Genomic DNA, 19,639 nt, shown 5'->3' on the forward strand with positions numbered 1-19,639 from the left:
CTGTGTTGGGTGTACGTACGCACGTGTGTACGTTGAACTTCTTTCGCACCGTACGATAGCCAACCGCGCTAATCGGAGGTGTGGGGGAAGGACAACAAACTTAGCACAAAAAGCAGTCAAATTTCGATTTGAAGCTCTGTCGTCCCGACAGTTCTGTACCTTTCACTTGAAGACGGCCGCTTGCGTTGTGGCCGAAACGTCGTGAGAATTTTATTGTGTTATTTTATTATTTTATTCTCATTCTTCGTGACTTTACCGAAAGAACCAAAGAAGACAAAAAGCAGTCCTCAAGGAATGCGTGCAAAGCCCGAGTGGCTTCCTAGCATCGGAAGGAAGAGTGTTCCAGACGGCCGCAGAAGCGCATGTGAAAATGCGTGACTGTCAGTGACCGATGGTCATCATGATCATGATGATGACGACGATGATGCAATGTGTGTTGGTCTATGAATGTTGGCGTCTCGACCTGGTAGCCAATAGTTGGGTCTGCCTTCTGTGACGTGCAGACCTGACACTGTTAACGTCACAATGATTGGGTCGCCTTAGAATTTCCCCCAATGCAATCTTACGTGGTCCTTGGCGAAAAAACGAAATGTTTAAAAACATTCCCCCCTCGTGTGCCGTGCCGGCTTTCATAAGTGCTGCTCGGTAACATCACTTTCCCCAAAAGTCTTTTAAGGCTATACAGGGGTGGGGGGGATCTTTATCTTCGGTGCTGATAGCGGTGGCCGTCGTAAGTCTGAACGTTTGCCATCGCACACTCCTGTCAAGTCCAGTCCATCACGAATGCTCGAGGAAAAGCACGCATTGTTTGTAAGGCTCTTTCAAAAACTGGCTCAGAATTCAAGGATCGGCCAGGAAATTCCTCCGACCGTATCGCTTTGCACGGGTCCAGCAGCAGCAGTAGCAGGATCGCCATGGGCTGTGGATTGTAGCTGGCATCGGTTGAGGCCGGTAGGAGTAGAGTGGTGTTCATGGTGGTGTTGGTGGGGGGTGTTTATGGTTTTGGGAAGCTGTGGCGCAGTGGTTAGCGCGTCGAACCCGGCGACGCGAGTTCGATTCCGTCTCACGGCCACCAACACCACTGACGATTGTTTGCACCGGAACTAGGCCTCCCCGAGGTCGAGTCGGGGTCGAATGAGTACCTGGTGCAGTGTGTAAGCCTCGACACGATGGAGACAAGGGCGGCCTGGTGTGGTGCTGGCCTTCATAGGTGCCCGCTAACAGCAATTTCTCCAAAAGTTGGTCAAGACTATACGGGGGATCTTTGTTTTTTTTCATAATGGTGGCAATGGTTGTGGTGGTGGTGATGGTCGTGGTGGTGGTGATGGAGATGGCAGTGGTGGACGTAGAGGTGGTGATTGTTGTGATGTTGTGTGGAGGTGGCGCTAGTATTTATGGTGGAGATAATGGTGGGTTAGTTGCTGTGGTGATGGTGGTGGAGAGTAGTGTTGGAGGTTGTGATGGTGGTGGTGGTGCAGTGAGAGTAGTGCTGGAGGTTGTGATGGTGGTGATGGTGGTGCAGAGAGAGTAGTGCTGGAGGTTGTGATGGTGGTGATGCAGAGAGTAGTGTTGGAAGTTGTGATGGTGGTGTTGGTGGTGCAGAGAGTAGTGCTGGAGGTTGTGATGATGGTGGAGAGTTGTGCTGGAGGTTGTGATGGTGGTGGAGAGTAGTATTGGAGGTTGTGATGGTGGTGTTGGTGATGCAGAGAGTAGTGCTGGAAGTTGTGATGGTGGTGGAGAGTAGTATTGGAGGTTGTGATGGTGGTGGTGCAGAGAGTAGTGTTGGAGGTTGTGATGGTGATGGTGGTGGTGCAGAGAGTAGTGTTGGAGGTTGTGATGGTGGTGGTGGTGCAGAGAGTAGTGTTGGAGGTTGTGATGGTGGTGGTGATGGTGGTTCAGAGAGAAACCATCAAGGATGTACCACTAGTACGCAGTATGACAGGATACTGCATCACAAATAGACATCGCATAGCCCAAATCAATGTCATTACCAAACAAACAAGAACAAACTTACAACAACCAGTCGCATTTACTCATACGACCACCAAGCAAGCAAAAATGCCGTAAAACACAAATAACACAATCAGGATTCAACAAGCTTCCCCACAGAAAATAAAACAAAATCTAAAGCACTACATCTAAAAAACTAAACATCACGAAAGAAAGTTTAAATAAATCTTAGATGATGCTACGTTACGTGCTAGCTAGTTTTACTTCAGTTAGCTAACTGGTCCTCCGATCACGCCACATGAACAATGCTGACGTAGGTGGCTAGGCCAGCGAGAAGGCTCCGGCGTGTTAAAGAATACGCCCACCATGGCAAACTCGACATCTCATTGGTCAAATAAGATGGCAACAACATCGTCCCCATTTGCTTCAACAGCAGAGGGGGTTCACTCGACATTCTGAAGGCCTCAGGGTAGATTTTTCACCTGGAGAGGCGGAGACGTCACAGGTGGAAAATCTGATTGGATAAAAGCTCTAATTTATATGAGCTGTACTGGAAGCAGCACAACTGAGGGAGAGAGTAGCAATGAAATGACGTTAATAGACTGATAGGAATGAACTTTGTAGAAAACATATAGCAATAATGGAAATATATATAAAAATAATATTTTCTGATTCTGACAATCTCGAGGCCAGCAGAGAAGGCCTTGCTGGCCTTGAAGGCCCTCCTCAGGGTGGTGGGGGGCTAGTGTTGGAGGTTGTGATGGTGGTGGTGATGCAGAGAGTAGTGTTGGAGGTTGTGATGGTGGTGGTGGTGCAGAGAGTAGTGTTGGAGGTTTGATGGTTGTGGTGGTGGTACAGAGAGTAGTGTTGGAGGTTGTGATGGTTGTGGTGTTGGTGCAGAGAGTAGTGTTGGAGGTTGTGATGGCGGTGATGGTGGTGCAGAGAGTAGTGTTGGAGGTTGTGATGGCGGTGATGGTGGTAGTGCAGAGAGTAGTGTTGGAGGTTGTGATGGTTGATGCTGTTGGAAATGAAGGTATTGATAGACGTGGAGACTGGCTAAAGTTGGGGTGATGGTGGCGGTGATGTTGGTTGTTGGGTGATTCTTGCTGCCGCTGTGTCCCCTCATTCCGTTCACTGCGTCGCTGCTTGTGCATGTGTCCAACGGCCAACAGGAGCGGAGCAAAGATGAACAACAGCAGCAGCAGCAACAACAAGAGCAGCAGCTGGACATCACAGCTGATGCAACCGTCAGTCCCGACACAACTCCAGCGCAACCTCTGGTCAAATCCCATGTTGAAGACCCGGCTACCATCTCCGAACCCGTTGCAGTCCAAGAGGAGCAAAAACCTCTTCTTCACCAGCAGCAGCATCAGCGAGATGTCTTTGAGGCCCTTCTACAACCCGCCGAGCTGGCTGCATTAGACGAACGCAAGGCACTTGTGGACTCTCTTCGAGAGAGATTCGCCAATCTCGAGTCGAAGATTAACAGGACGCAGGATAGCTTAGACTGCTTGTTCACGACGATGACCGTCCCGGGATCCATCCTGGATCCGGAGCCAGAACTTGAGGCTTCCTCGGTGGTGGAATGCGAGGAGGAGCAGGAGGAGCAGGAGGAGGAGGTGGTAGAAGGGAGGAGTGTCCAGTCGATCGATATGATCCCGTTGCCGATGGAGGCCGCAGCATACACTATAGGCGACATCAACTTCCGGGACATGGTTACCAAAATCCGGGAAACGCTAGCCGAGATTAAGCTCAACATGACCACAATTCAGACGACAGTGATCAGCTACGACAACCTCTCCCAAGATGGAGCCAATGTCACAATCGCCGATGTCATCTCGGCCGACCTCGAACTTCATCCCGATCCTGATCTTTGTCCTGTCATGCTCATTGCACCTCCTGCTCTTCCTCCTCCTCCATCATCATCATCATCCCAGGATGCTGCCCTTCAGAACGAGGCAGATGAGTTGAGTGGAGAAGCGGAAGCCACAGCTGACGCGGTTTTTGATGTAACGCATGAAGAGCTGGAGAAAGATGACCCGGAGGGGGCGATGGAAGGCACCGATGAGACACAAGCACCACCAGACGATGATGTCAACGGGGAGAATCGCTCGCTCGGTGCAGACGTCTCAGTCGTCGAAGAGTTGACTGTCGCTCAGGCAGAAGACACCATCGACGCGGTCGCAGAGGAGCCCCAAATGTTGTTGAAGGCGGCGTCCCTCGATGACGAGGAGGTGGCATTGCCGGAGGATGACGTCATCCCTGGAGGAAAAAAAACACGTAAATCACCGGAACCGGGAGCAGTCGCTGCTGAGGTGAGCTCTTCTTTGATGTGGATGCTAATTTCCCTACATTTGCAACAGGAAAAAGCCTCAGGAACTTCCACACGTTTGGCGAAATGTCATTGGCGAGTGTTTTGTCTACCTTACGGGAAGATGGCTTGCTCAAAGCAAGCTTCGCACAGAAAGGTCCAAGAACCTCACAGCCCCCAGGCACAATCCCCCTACATGCCCCCATCCATGATTTAGGAATGTAAGAGGGCTAACGATGGGCGAGGGTGAGGGCAGAGTCAGGAGGATAGAGAGACGAAAGAAGGAGATGAAGAGAACAGGGGAAAATGAAAAGGGGGTGTCTGGCTAAATTCACACTATGTAGAGAAAGATCAGATCGAGAGTGAACCCCCTGTAACAGAGCCCCCCCCCCCCCCCCCTCCAGGTGTTCCCAATTCTTCCTTTCAGAAAAGTCTCACCCTGTGGGTCATTGCAAGAGCGAGCTGCAACCTTTTGTTTCCAATACGCAGGATGTGTTGCAAACAACTCTTCGTGGCTACTCATTGGTTTTTTTTCGGTAAAGTCACGTATGTAGAAATACGATATAATTATATTAAAACAAAAAAAACAATCACGACGTTTCGAACACAACGCAAGCGATCTTCATCAGGTGTCAAGAACAAATCACGGAGGTAAATATAACAAAAAGATGAGAGACGAGAATTCAACAAAACCTGAAAAAACATTATGTGGCGGACCACGAATTTCAGAAAAGTGTTAAATTTCGTGTTCAACCTTTGGATTGCACGTACCAGCATAGATAGAATGAAAAATACGAGGTACACGGTCAGTAGAAATACATATACAAGTCCACCAAGAGCTAAGGAGGGAGGAAAGACGGACAGGGAGGCAGAGAGGGGGGGGGGGGCCGGAGGGATGAACAGAAGCTTAAATAGGAAATACGGTTGGAGGGGGGGAGGGGCCAGAGCGAGAGCGGCAGATCAAACACGGACATCTTACACATACAAAACGGCAGCTCAAAAAAGTACCACCTCTTGTAAATACAAAACGGCAGCTCAAAAAAATACCACCTCTTGTAAATACAAAACGGCAGCTCAAAAAAGGGACACATCTTACACATAATTACAACGGTAACTTCCCCGTAGAAGTGTGATAATAAAGTATTCAAGCTTTCGTGACTGCAGAAAATTGCTCATTAGTTTTTTCGGCAAAGTTATTGTATTTCTACATACGTGACTTTACCGAAAAAAACAATTAGTAATTTTATGCAGTCACGAAGGCTTTAATAACTCTTCGTGGCCCGGTGAGTTTGGAGTTTCGTAATATTCTTAATTTGATCCACCAAACCCTTGCCTCCAAAGCGTCAATCACACGGTGTACCCTTCACCAGGGGGGGTGGTGGGGGGCGTGGCTTTTAAACCGTTTCTCTCACTTTGTGGTTGTTGTTGTTCATTCAGGGATTCGAAGCGCAACAGAAACCAGAGGAAAAGGAGCATGACATTGAACAACAACAACAACAACAACAGCCACCACCGTCAGATGAAACACCTGATGGAGAACGAGCAGCAGCAGCAGCAGCAGCAGGAGAATCAGAAGCCAGTGTTGGAGATGAAGAAGCCACCCTGTGCAACATGATTCTTAGAGCCACAGTCACAGTGGTGGAACCCATGAACGAAGGCAGTAACAAGGAATCAGGATCAGGACCAGAACAATTCAATGTTCTGAACAAAGCTAAACTGGAGGAGACGAATATTATACAAATGATGGCCATGATGATAATTAAAATAGCAGAAATGCAGGCCTACATGGATCTGTTATCAATAAACACTCTTGAAACAATCGTTGACAGATCGCAAGGAAGTATTGAGGCATGCCAAGCAGACAGTGTTCGTATGACAGAAGAGTTTTTTGTTCGGCAAGAAGATGCAACTGCAGTTCAGTCTCTGATAGAAGATGTGACACAAGTGGAAGATGAGAAACACATCACAGATATTCAAGTAAAAGAAGACATCTCTGTCCAGCGAGAAGATCCAAATGAAGTTCAGACTCTGATAGAAGATGCGACGCAAGTGGAAGATGAGATACACATCACAGATGTGCAAGTGAAAAAAGAGATATCTGTTCAGCGAGAAGATGTAACTGACCATAAGTTTCTGCAAGAAGATGAGACACGAGTGGAGGATGAGACACAGCCAAAAGATGACGTTGAAGTGAAGAGAAAGTCATCTTCTGAAGACCCTCGACCTCCACACACAGATGAATTGTCAGATGTGGGATGGTCACAGTCTGCAGATGCACGAGACGAGACAATGGAACCCGATCATCCAGTGCGCAAAAGGAAGATGAGCATCGCTGAGACAGAAGTCGTGAAATTGGAAGAGAGCATTGTGAGCATGCATTCGAAAATCCAGCTGGAAATGCTCCGCACGCAGTACAATTTATTGGGCTTGAAGAAGGCAATAAAAAGTGTTTCCGAGCAAGCGGTCATGGTTGAGGCACATTTGACGGCAGCAATTGCGACAGGAACTTATGCTCCGATCACACAAGGAAATCGGGTCGGAGTTCAAGCGCCAACGATGAAAGTGGAAGAACTCGTACTGGCAGAAGATGCAGCCGTCGTGATCCCAGGTGATTCCAGCGGGACTGACACTCAAACAAGCGTTTCCAAAGCAAAGGTGGATTCATCCAGAATGACTCCAGAGGAAAGATCCAATCGCAAACGTACGGCAGAATTCGCCAAGTCACCGGATCCCGTTCTGACTCTTGAAATAGTCCCTGACGGATCAACGGGTGTTGCTCCTGCGCCATTTTTATGCACGGACGAATTGGCTCACGCATTAGCCAAATCCGAAGTCGGGTCTCTTGCAAACAAATCGGTGAATTCTAACATGAAAATTATCAATGGCTCCAAAGCCGATGTCGGGACTAAGAAGTTGCCCCATGGGGTACAAGAAGAACCTTTTGTTACGCCCCCCATCAACAAAGATCCAGTGGTTGCTGTAGAGGATGATGATAATGATGATGAAAAAGACACGGAAGTCGTTAGTGCTGTGAAGGAAGTGAACGTAGGGCAAGAGTCATTTATGGACGAAACCTTGAAAGAAACTTTGAAGCCAACCTACAGCAGCGACATTTCTGATGTCGGCATCGAACCAAAACAAATAATTGAGATAATTGCTGCTGTTCTTCCTGACGTTGAAGTTCTGGAGCAGATCAAACCGGCGACCACCTTTGACGATTCAGATCTCACCTATGAAGACTCAGAATTGGCGACCTGCACTTCTCTGGACACAAACTCAAGCGAGACATCTAAAAACCTGGCCGACGGAGCTCTGGTTTCGACTCGATCAGGGGATCGGGTTCTGGAGCGCCCACCGAGCCCTGAACAAACTCGTCTAGTGGAAGAGGAGATAGCAGCGGTCATGCAGAAGACTCCGCTTTGGACAGCGTCAGCGGAAGACCGCGACACTGGTGAGATGCGCGGCACTGCCGATGCAACTCAGAAGACTGAGCCATCTGAAGGCGAATATGCTACGGTGAGAATTCACTCAGCAACATGACACGCATTGCAGTGATGTGATTAATGTGCTGTTTCTCCACGGAAGCCTCGTCAAATCTCCGGGCTCTTGTGCAAGAGGCTTCTGCTACGTGGGGATATCTTACGTAACAATTGTTTTACTTTATTTAGGAGCGCTTACCTTATTGTAATTTCTATATCGCCTTAACCAAGGCGCTTTGCAGAGAAATAACAAAGGAACGTATGAATATAACAGTGAAGATGAGGTGATTAGAATAGATGCGAGAAAGTAATGGGCGAGCCAGTGATGCATGAAATTGACGAGAGCAAATGATGATGAATGTATTGGATGGATGGAGAATGAGTGGTAGCCATGGAGAAAGATTATGAAGAAGGAACAGGAATGGTAGTGGTTAGAAGGGGGAGATTAAGGGGTCGTGGTATGAGCTAGGGAAAATGTGAGTGTTGAGGGAGGAGTGGGAACTCGTTAGCGAAGATGCCTGCTTAATGTGGATAACTCCATTCCACCCATCACCCCTCGCTAAATCTCCATCTCGTATACATCATTCTTAACTATCGATTGTCTACATCTAATTTTGGTAGTGGTTGTGGAGGAGGGAGAGGTGGAGTTTTCACCACTATGATGATGGTGATGAATGATGTTGTCTTGTGTCTAGTTGGAAGAAGACACACATCTGAAAATCATGCCAGAGCAACCCGCTGCACCACCAGAGGGGCAAGTAGAGATGGTATCAAACAAAGTATCATCGGGAGATGAGAACCAGGAGAAATCTGCAGAAGCTCAGGTGGATGTTGCTGCCTCAATTGGTGACTTGGAAAGTGTGCAGCAGCAGCAGCCACAGCAGCAAAGTGAACCGCCTAAAGATATTGACGAGACGACATCTAAAGGTAGGAAACCATCTGACGTGTTTGAAGTCAAAGAAGATTCTGCTTCTGCGGAAGTTTGGCTAGATGCTGGTGTCTCTGTTGGTGACACAGGAAGCGAACAGCAGCAGCCTCATCATGGACAGCGACAACAGCAGCAGGGAGACGAACCGCCCCAATATATCATTTTGACGAAAGCTAAAGATGAGAAACAAAGGGATGTGGTAGAAGTTGAAAAGAAGATTGCAACAGAAAAGGAAAAATATGATGCGATTAAAGTTGAAAAGACGATAGCTAAAGGTGAAGAATATGATTCGATTGGAGTTGAACAGGCAAGAGCTAGAGCTCAGGAAGAATCTGATGTGATTGAAGTTGAAAAGGCAAAAGCTGAAGGTGAGGAAGAATCTGATGTGTCTGAAGTTGACGTAGACAAGAAACAATTGGATGTGGTAGAAGATAAACAGAAGACTACAAGAGGTAAGGAAGAATCTAATATGATTAAGCTTGAAAAGACGATAGCTAAAGACAAGGAGGAATCTCATGGGGTAGAAGTTGAAAAGATGGTAGCTGAAGATAAGGAAGAATGTAATGTGATTGAAGTTGAAAAGGCAATAGCTAAAGATGAGGAAGATTCTGATTGGGTGGAAGTTGAAAATATGATATCTAAAGCTGACAAAGAATCTGATGTGATCAAAGTTGAACAGACAATAGCTAAAGAGGAGGAAGAATTTGAATGGATGGAAGTTGAAAAGACGATAGCTAAAGATGAGGTAGAATCTGATGTGATGGAAGTTGGAAAGATGACAGCTAAAGTTGCGGAAAAATCTGATGGGTTAGAAGGCGAAAAGATGATAGCTAAAGCTGAAGAAGAATCTGACGTGATCAAAGTTGAAAAGAACATAGCTAAAGCGAAGGAAGCATGTGAAGTGATTAAAGTTGAAAAGACAATAGCTGAAGATGAGGAAGAATATCATGGGGTAGGAGTTGGAAAGATGGAAGCTAAAACTGAGGAAGAGTCTAATGTGATAGAAGTTGAACAGACAATAGCTAAAGTTGAGGAAAAATCTGATGTAATTAAAGAGGAAATGACGATAGCTAAGGAAGAAAGTGATGTGATTAAAGATCAAAAGATGACAGCTAAAGCTAAGGCAGTATCTCATGTGATTGCAGTTGAAAAGTCGATAACTAAAGATGAGAGAGAATCTTATGGGGTTGAAGTTGAAAAGATGACACTTAAAGAGAGGAAAGTATCCGTTGTGATAGAAGTTGGAAAAACGAAAGCTAAAGATGAAGAATGTGATGTGAGTCAATTTGAACAGACGATAGCTAAAGATGAGAAAGAATCTGATGGGGTAGAAGTTATAAAGATGATGTCTAAAGCTGAGAAAGAATATGTTGTGATTGAAGATGAAAAGACGGCAGCTGAAGATGAAGAAGAATCTGATGGAATGGAAGTTGAAAAGATGGGAGGTAAAACTGAGGAACAATCTGATGTGATTGAAGTCGAAAATACAATATCTAAAGCTAAGGAAGAATCGGAGGTGAATAAAGATGAAAGCATGATAGCTAAAGATAGGGAAGAATGTGATGTGATTAAAGTTGCAAAGAAAATATCTAAATATGAAGAATCTGATGGAGTAGAAGTAGAAAAGATGATAACTAAAGGTGAGGGAGAATCCGATATTATTGAAGTTGAAGAGATGACAGCTAAAGATGAGGAAGAATTAGATGGGGTAGAGGTTGAAAAGACAATAGCTAAAGATGAGAAAGAATCTATTGTGATTAAAGTTCAAATGGCAATAGCTAAAGATGAGGAAGAATATCATGGGGTAGAAGTTGTAAAGATGGAAGCTAAAACTGAGGAAGAACCTGATTTGATTGCAGTTGAAAATATGATAGCTAAAGATGAGGAAGACTCTCATGGGGTAAAAGTTGGAAAGACAACAGCTAAAGAGGGGGAGGAATGTGATGTGATAGAATTTGGAAAGAAGAAAGCTAAAAATGAAGAATGTGATGTAATTCAAGTTGAACAGACAAAAGTTAAAGATGAAATACAATCTGATGTGTTGGAAGTTGAAGAAGATTCTGCTTCTGCGGAAGTTTGGGTGGATGGTGGTGGCTCTGTCGGTGACATAGTAAACGAACAGCAGCATCATGAAGAGCAGCAACAGCAGCAGGAAACCAAACCGCCCCCAGATACCAAAGTGACGAAAGATAAAGACGAGAAACAAGCGGATGTGGTAGAAGATGAAGAGAAGACTACAACAGGTAAGGAAACATCTGATGTGATTAAGGTTGAAAAGACGATAGCTAAAGTCAATTAAGTATGTAATGTGATTTAAGTGGCAAAAACGACAGCTCAAGAGAGAGAGAGAGAAGAATCTGATGTGATAGAAGTTTAAAAGATGATAGCTAAAGATAGAGAAGAATGTGATGTAATAGAAGTTGGAAAGATGAAAGCTAAAGATGAAGAATCTGATGTGATTGAAGTTGAACAGACAATAGCTAAAGATGAGGAAGAATCAAATATGACTGATGTCGAAAATATGATAGTTAAAGATCAGGAATAATCTTATGTAATGGACGTGGGAAAAATGATCGCTAGAGAAGAGTAAGAATCTGATGGAGAAGAAGTGGAAAAAACGACATCTAAAGATGAAAAATATGATGTAATTAAATGTTTTAAGTCAATAGTAAAACATTAGGTAGAAGTTGATGTGATGGACGTTTGAAAGATGATAGCTGAAGAAGAGGAAGAATCTGATGTGGTAAAAGTAGAACAGACGACAGCTAAGGATGAGGAAGAACGTCATGTGATGGACATTACAAAGGCGATAGCGACAGCTAAGGAAGAATTTGATGTGATTGAAATTGAATAAAATTTAGGTTTTGTGGAAGTTCAGGGGGACAGTTCCGCCTTAGTTGATGACACTAAACGCAAAGTGCAGCAGGAGCAGCAAGAAGCTGAACTGCCCCAGGGTACAGAAGTGGTGATGTATAAAGCTAAGGTAGAATCTGTTGCGATTAAAGTTGAAGAGAATTCTCGTTTTCTTGCAGATCATCAAGCGGACGGTGTGAGGTTTAGCACGACAGACATGCAATATGAAGAAGATTCAGGGTCGAGATCAAATGCGGACACAGCCGAGGAAGTTGCAGATGATTGCGAATCAAGTGCCGGTTTTACGCCCGCTGGAACTCAACAGGTGGACTTCTTGAAACTGCGAGAGGCTCTCACCAGCATACCTGTCATGATCGCTCTCATGAAGGACGACGTGACTGAAATAAAGATGAATTTACCACCGAAGAGGAAATCTTCCACCAAGCAGTTTTCGGCGATGGATGAAGCTGTCCTGACACCCACGAGTGACATGTCTCTCCGCAATTCACACACCATTATGGCCAAGTCACATCAGGGAAGCACAAAGGATGAGAATAAAGGTGCCGCGGATGACAAAAATGATGACAATGGTGTATCCAAGACAACTGCCGCTCCATCGGACGAAGCCATGCTGACAGCTGCAGACCGTGAGGCACCGGCGATCGACGAGTTGGAGGAAATTGAGGCAAATATTAATGAGATGCAAAGCAGCTTTCACCAAATGAAGATAGAATTGGATAATATGCAGCTGCACGCGGATAAGATTGACACCGTGGGCAGAGGTGGAATGGAGGACACGCTGGCGACGTCTGGGCAGGTGGCCAAAATCCCCGATGTGGTGGAGATCTCGAGGCACCACGGGTCCGATGAGGAGACGATGAAGACCATGATGGTGAGTTCACGTGGTGTTACTCACCACAAAGAGAACTTCTTGAAAATGCAAGAGAGCATCGCGGGCATGACGTCCAAAATCACCGCGGTGCAAGTCCAGCTGATGAGATTGAAAGCCGAGTTTTGTGACCCGAAAGCAACGGCCGTGATTGAGGAGCAGACAGAGTCGGCCCAGGGCGTTGAGTTGATGTCTCCTTCTGATCTTCACGCCAAAGGATTGCCTTCTCGTCGACCCAAAATAGAAGCTGCGATTGAACTGAAAGAGGGCAAAGCGGCAGAGCCCAACTCGAGTAAAGAGACAGTGATGGCTGCATTAGTGACGACAGAACCGGGAGCATGCAAAGAAGATGCCGTAGAGATCAAGACAACGCTTAGAACAGACTCTTACAAAGAAGACCAGGAAGATGAGGAAGAAGAGGAGGAAAACAAGACGAAGGCAGAGACTCTGAAAGGTGACCGCGATGTCACGACAGTGAGGGAGAAGAACACAGCGTATGCACAATTAGAGGTCACTTTGGACGCATTGAGGCAAGAGGCCAAAGATAAAGGTTGCGACCCCGCCATCGTTGCCCAGCCACCCCGCTGTTGCTCGGCTCTGGTCAAAATCACGGCGACCATGAGTCACCGGAGTTTGGACAATGCTAAGACTAACGCTGGCACGAGCTCAATCGTCACGGAGGTCAACGTTGCACTGACACAGTTGGGAGTCAGCACCACCAGCGTGGATGTCCATCACGGGCATAACGACGCAGCACAGAGTGCAATGACGTCCGTGGATCTCTGCTCGGCCAAAATCTCTGTTCGCAGTGGTGGTGGTGGTGGTGATACTGATTTTGACCCTGGCAGCGCTCAAGGTGATGGCCCCCGGGTTGTGGAAGAGCTCAAATTTAGCGAGACCAATGTAGACGATTTAGAGCTGATGAGTGAAAAGTTTTTGGAAATGAACGCGAATGAAGACATCGTAGGCGTGTTAGTGTTTGACAATGAGGAGGAGGAGGAGCAGGTAGGGAAGGATATGAAGGAGAAGATAGCAGAGGTGGTGGAAGAGGAGAAGGTGGTGGAGGAGAAGATGGCGGAGGAGGTGGAGAAGGAGGTGGCAGAGGAGGAGGTAGCAAAGAAGGTAGCAGAGGTGGTGGAAGAGAACTTGGAGGAGGAGAAGATGGTGGAGAAGGTGGAGAAGGGGGTGGCGGAGGAGGAGGAGAAGAAGAATGTGGAGGAGGAGGTAGTGGAAAAGGTTGGGAAGGAAGTGGCAGAGGAGGTGGAGAAGGAGGAAGTGGTAGCAGAGGAGGAGAAGGTGGGGGAGGAGGAGGTGGTGGCAGAGGAAAAAGTGGCAGGGCAGCAGGAGGTGATGGCAGTGGAGGAGGAAGAAGCCAATAAGGAGGTGGAGGAGATGGAGGAGAAGGAGGTGACAGAGGAGGATATGGTAAATAAGGAGGTGGTTACAGAGAAAGAGAAGGCAGAGAACGAGGAGGAAATGGTGGCAGTGGAGAAAGTGGCAGAGACAGAGGAAGTGGTGGCGGAGGAGGTAGCGGAGGTGGTGGACAAGGATAAGGTAGAAGGTAAGATGCTGGAGAAAGAGGTGGTGGAGAAGGACGTGGCTGAGGAGAATAAAGTGGAAAAGAAGGAGATGGGAGCCGAGGGAGAGAAGGTGGAGAATAAGGAGGTGGTGGCAGAGGAGAAAGTGGCAGAGGAGGAGGTGGTGGCGGCGGAGGAGGAGGAAGAGGAGAAGGAAGGGAAGGAGGAGGTGCAGGAGAAAGAGGTAGCAGAGGATCAAATGGAGGAAGTGGTAGCCAAGGAGGAGGAGGGGGAGGAGAAAGAGGAGGAGGTGGTAGTGAAAAAGAAGGTGATGGAGGAGGTGGAGGTGGTCATGCAGAAGAATCGGCTCGTGAAATATGTGGAGGGAAATCAACAGGAGGACCTGGAAGCGGAGCAGAAGAAGGAGAGGGAGGAGAAGACAGAGGATCAGGAGGTGAAGGAGGAAACATAATAGGAATAGGAGGAGGTGGAGGAACAGCAGCAGGAGTAGAAGGGGGGAGCAAATTGACAAAGCCACCAAGGTGGACGTGACTTTCGCCAGCACAAGTGAAGAGTTCACGTGTCGTGAAGGCAAGAAGACGGCACCCACAAGCGACGACCCTCCCCCACCTCCCAGCGGAGAGGCATAGGAAAGTGGTGACACCAAAGAAGATCCTTTTAAAGAAGAAGTTACCGCAAATGACAAATAGCTCCGTAGCTACACACTTGGGTCATACGTCCCGGACCCGCCCCATGCTAGTTTGAAGCTTCGTTTACTCATAAAGACGACTTTAAAGCTCCTGTTGAAAACGCCACTCACGTCGCTAGCACTCGTTGTGACGTCACCACACTGACGTATTCAAAGTTACGGGCGTGATCGAAATTGGTCGTCGACGTCACGATACGCGTGCATCGATAGACGCACAAGTGTGAAGAAGAATGAACGTGCCTCGACTGGCACGCGCTGTTGTGGCTCTCTCTCCGCTGCATTTTCTCGTCGCTTCGTGTGGTGTTCGGTACGACATCCGTTCTTTTTTTTCGTGCTCCACGTGCTTGAAGGAGAGCTTCTTCGGGGCAAACTGCATTGAACGGCTCGCCAATCTCCCTGGAATGATGTAGAGAGGCGTCGGCCGGCTGCTGCTCGTGCCCGCTGGTTCTTGACGCTCGTTGACTCGGCTCCGACGTAGACTGGTTCAGTGTTTTTGTTTCGGTCCGGGGGAAAACCTGAGTACGGGTATCCCTCGGTTTACGATAAGGGAGATGCGATCTTCAGCAACAACAACAACAACTAAACCCCCCAGGAGTAAAACGAAATTATATAAATCGGCTTTTCCCATTAAGTTATGACCCAAAAAAATGGGGATGTGTTTCCAACAGTCATTCCCAACTCTACTCCGAACCTAAACAAAATTATACACCTTTGTACATTTTCAAAAGACAAAAACTTTACATGAAAAAGAAGATGCATATGAAAACGAGTGAATAATAATTAATTTAAAACAAAAACAGTCAAACTTTTTTCAGGGAACTCACAAAAAGATTCGCTGCACGTTGGAATGACCGGCAAGGCGGTGTTGGAGGCGTTGCTGCTTTGCGCTGCAGGGATACACCACGTGACGACGCTGTCGCGGATTGGTCAACGCAGCCTCCCCTGGGTGACTTGTCGTTTCAAATGATGTCGCGGTGCGTGGCCGTTTGTGAAACTCCATTGACTCGGAAATTCGATTTCGTTCTTAGAAAAGCGCCCATAAATTTGCCGATCACGTCAACGCGACATTTCGGAAGACCGAACGCTCGTAACATGGAGGGATACCCCGGAGGAAGGTCGTCACCCGTGTGTACAAGTGGGGACTGGAGTACCCGGAGAAGGATCATCATTAACGCATACGATGGGAAATCGAGGGGATCCATTGGAGAGCTGTCCAATGCAACCGTGAAAACCTACGCTGCGAAGTAGGTTGTTTGTAAGGAGTCCATGAATTATGATCCCCTCTGCAGCTACTAGTGGCGACCACATTCATTCAAGACAAGAGGACTGCAATGGCACTTCTTCAGGAATTGTTGATGGTTTTTGCACAATGCACATAGGCTCAGTACATTTTTTTACACGAGTTTGTACACTGAAACTTGCGTTTTTTTCTGGCACGCACTCTGATTCCCTGTTGAGACGGGGTTTTCTGGTCGATGACGAATCAGATGATAGGCTTCCCCTTCCCCCAGCACCTTCCAGTGGTCTCTCTATCACCGTCCCTGCAGCAGTTCAGCCATCACCCTTTGCTCCTTCGTTCGTTTCTCGATTAGCTTGCCCTGGGGAGGGTGGCGGCGGCAGCGTATTGAGTAGTGGCGGTCCACACCTCCCTGGTGACAGACTCCAGCACTACACTATACTACTATACACTACTATACACGACTACACTATACACTACTATGCACTACTGCACTATACACTACACATTACACTACTATACAATACACACTACTATGCACTGCACTACTACACAATACACTATACATTACTATACACTACACTATACACTACTAATACACTACACTATACACTACTATACACTACACTATACACTACTATACACTACACTATACACTACTATACACTACACTATACACTACTACACGCTACACTATACACGACTATACACAGCCTCTAGCTCTTCCCGGGGAATTCCCAGGCGCTCCCAGGCCAGCCGAGCGACATCGCCCGCCAACAGCAGCGTGCCCTGGGGCGTCCCCGGGGTCTTCGCCCAGTAGACGAGCAATCAGTGGGCACCAACGTTGCCCTGTGGTTGGGACCGTCAGACCAACGTCCCAACGTTGGACCAACGTTCCACGCTTACTGGGTCGCAGCTTCCCGTGCCTGACGCGACCTTGTGGTAGCATTGTACAAAATATATCTGCCCGTGTCTGTCCTTGCCAGGACTTCCATGTTCGTCGCACGGATCTCCGTGAGAAAGGTTAGGAATTCTCCGGAAGGATTTCATCTCGAAGGCAATACCTGTCCTTTCGTCATCCTTCTACGCTGTTTTAATGTGACATCTAAATTCAGCGGAGGATACCATTTCCATGACCAAGTGCCGAACGGGACTTCGAATATCTTGTTGCTGATGTCAATTTCAAGTTTCAATATTATTTTTAAGCCCAGTGAGAATGCAAAAGACCAGAATCTGGTCTCGGTTTGCAAGAGTGACCTGGGATGCGACTGAAGTCAAAATTCTCAGGAGGCACTTAAAGTGCGGCTCGAATCAGTTAACTTCAGTTCAGTTTATTTTGAAGTGCCCTGTGAGACAAGAAGCTCTTGAATCGGGTTTCATCAACAAAAAACAACACCGCCGCTTCTACGACAAACGCAACAAGTCACGCTAAAACACATTCATGATAAACAATAACAGATAAGAGAAATAAAAAAAAACTAGCAAAACATAATCGCGATAAAGAAATGTTTAGTTAAATATCGACCACAGTTGTCTAATTCTAGACGAGGCATAAATATTGGGACCACAAGTGTGTGGAAATGGACTTCCAGACATATATATGTAGATATCTACAATTAATATAGAGACAATTAATAAAGTCTGAAATGCATAATTATACAAACAAGTCCATAATATAGGTTTGTTTGGGTTAGATTGGGTAAATATAAATGCGTCGTTAAACTCGCAATCACCCGACACAGCCAATCAGTAAGGTTTGTCACCGTAAACAGAGCATGCCAATTGCTTACTTGTACAGAACACCGGTGTGTTGGAGAGCAAATCCACAACATTTACAATCTGAATACAAATAAGCCAGAAGCGGGACATTTAAGCAACGAAATATTTAGAAAAAAACGTTCCAAAACTTTTGCTTAATAAGGAGTGATTGTTCAGAGGGGCAAAGTGGTGGCGCAAGTGGTGAGCGCACCTGAGTTCGGGGTTCGATTCCCAGCCACTGCTAACATCATTGTGACTCGGCCCTGGGTCACAAACAATCGCCCATGACTGACAATGCATGGGGAGGCATTTCATCCAGCAGTGGATTGCCAATGGGCTCCAAAGTAACGTGCTTAGACTGATTGTTGTTGTTGTTGTTCAGAGGTTCCTCTTTCATAGCGGATGTGGAAGCCAGTTGCTTTTAACGCAATGAGATTGTGGCTGCGTGAGTGTGTATGTGGGAGGAAATCGGCATGCCCGGAAGAAAACCGAGTAGGGCACACGAGGGGATAGGTCTCAAATGTCCGCATAGACGGGTTCACGAACCCCTAACTTGCCCTAACTGACATTGCCTGGCAATGGCACTCCCTATCTTTCAGGTTTCACATGCAGGAGTAGTCGTGATTGTGAGAAATTTATCGGGAAAATTGTTTTCAATTAACGGGTGTTTTTCGCTTAATGCGGCACTTTTCAGGCATGCGTCTACCCCGTTAAACGAGGACTTGCCGTATGTATGGACTGCATGTCGAACTTCTTTCCCACCGTACGTAGCCAACAAACTAACACAAAAAGCCGTTTAGAATGACTGTACACGTAACTTGAAGACCGCAGCGGGCTAACCGCTACACAACCGCTCAAGAGCTCTGTGGCTAGCATCTTATTTTAAGTTCTTATATTTGTAGCGTAGCACAAGTCGGACACGAGGTAGTTGCAGGGGGCACCTTCTTTATTTTAACACTCTTCAGTTTCACACAGGCTCGCCTCCTTCCTTCTCGTTGCTGCGCAGCCCAGCCTAGACACGACCCTGTCCGTGTTACACCGACCGCGTCGACCGAGACAGCCAACAACTGTCCGGCCGCGCAACAATAATCGAGTGAAGGCGGCAGCGGCGAAGGCGGTGAAGACGGCAGCGACGGCGAGACGAGTCCACTCCAAGAACCGGCAGCCCCGAGCTCTCGCTCTCCGCTGCTTTTATTCTCCTCGGCGCGGCCTGGCTCCGCCCTGGCCACGCCTCCCTTCTCGAACCCGCTAGCGGGTTCCAGGGGCTTCCCGATGAGGTCTTCCGTGACCCTTGCCCCAGTTCCTCCGCCCTGCCGGCGCACAGCCGCGTATATGCTCGACGGCGTGTGCGCTAACTGTCCACCGCAGTTCACGCTGCTGGGCAGCAGCTGGCGCTATGTCGCTACATATTGATAGAGCACCTAAGCAGAAGGTGCCCTACGTGGTTTTTAAACAGCGGTCACAAAAACGGAGTGGTTTTGACGGGGCAGGGGCATGTAAGGGCCGAGGAATGAATGACCGATAACACGTGGGGGTCACGAGAAGGGGCAGGGCAGGGACGGGCGCAGAGCGGAGGGGCGAGGGGAGGGAAGAGGGGGATTGGGGCCAATGGAGAAGAGAGGTGAGGCTTTGAAGAGTTGGCCAGCTTACCCGCGAGGGTTGCTTCCCGTGGACGCTCTTCCGCCAGCAGTACGCAAACTTAAAGGGCACGTGACTGTGCCCATGAATGTTTAAGAACACGTGGCCTTTTGTTCAGAGTTTATTTTTTAAGGACCATTTCTGAAATGGCCGAATGGCTTAAGGGGATCGCAGCCCGCTGAACCTTGATTCATAAACCTGCTTCTCGAGTGCAGCGAGTTTGATGATCTCAAATCGGTCAGCAATGATTTACACACAGAGACCCACAGTTTTCGGTTTCAGTTTCATTTATTAGGTATAACCCTGTGAGCCATCCGGCTCTTGACTCAGGTGCAACCGCAACAAACAAAAACATGAACAAGTAACATCT

The 19,639-nt window shown here is 47.3% G+C and overlaps 1 protein-coding gene across 1 annotated transcript; it reads left to right on the forward strand.

Moving 5' to 3' along the window:
- Positions 1 to 47: 47 nt before the first annotated feature.
- On the forward strand, positions 48 to 19,199 carry LOC116954075 (uncharacterized). Its single transcript, XM_076052146.1, has 4 exons — positions 48 to 4,265; positions 5,699 to 7,777; positions 8,436 to 10,911; positions 11,701 to 19,199. The coding sequence occupies exons 1-4, from the start codon at positions 3,474 to 3,476 to the stop codon at positions 14,397 to 14,399; spliced, it is 8,046 nt and encodes a 2,681-aa protein (XP_075908261.1). The 5' UTR covers positions 48 to 3,473; the 3' UTR covers positions 14,400 to 19,199.
- Positions 19,200 to 19,639: the final 440 nt, after the last annotated feature.

The sequence above is a fragment of the Petromyzon marinus genome, chromosome 54, assembly GCF_048934315.1.
Source record: "Petromyzon marinus isolate PM22_M1 ecotype Great Lakes invasive population chromosome 54, UKy_Petmar_22M1.pri1.0, whole genome shotgun sequence".
NCBI classification, from domain to species: Eukaryota; Metazoa; Chordata; class Hyperoartia; order Petromyzontiformes; family Petromyzontidae; genus Petromyzon; species Petromyzon marinus.

What these genes read in the sequence shown, in the direction of transcription:
- LOC116954075 (XM_076052146.1), top strand. Translation starts at nt 3,474, where the DNA reads ATGACCGTCCCGGGATCCATCCTGGATCCGGAGCCAGAACTTGAGGCT. An exon ending in CGGGAGCAGTCGCTGCTGAG is followed by an intron (nt 4,266 to 5,698) that starts GTGAGCTCTTCT and finishes TTGTTCATTCAG; the next exon opens with GGATTCGAAGCGCAACAGAA. An exon ending in TGAAGAGAAGACTACAACAG is followed by an intron (nt 10,912 to 11,700) that starts GTAAGGAAACAT and finishes GTTTTCTTGCAG; the next exon opens with ATCATCAAGCGGACGGTGTG.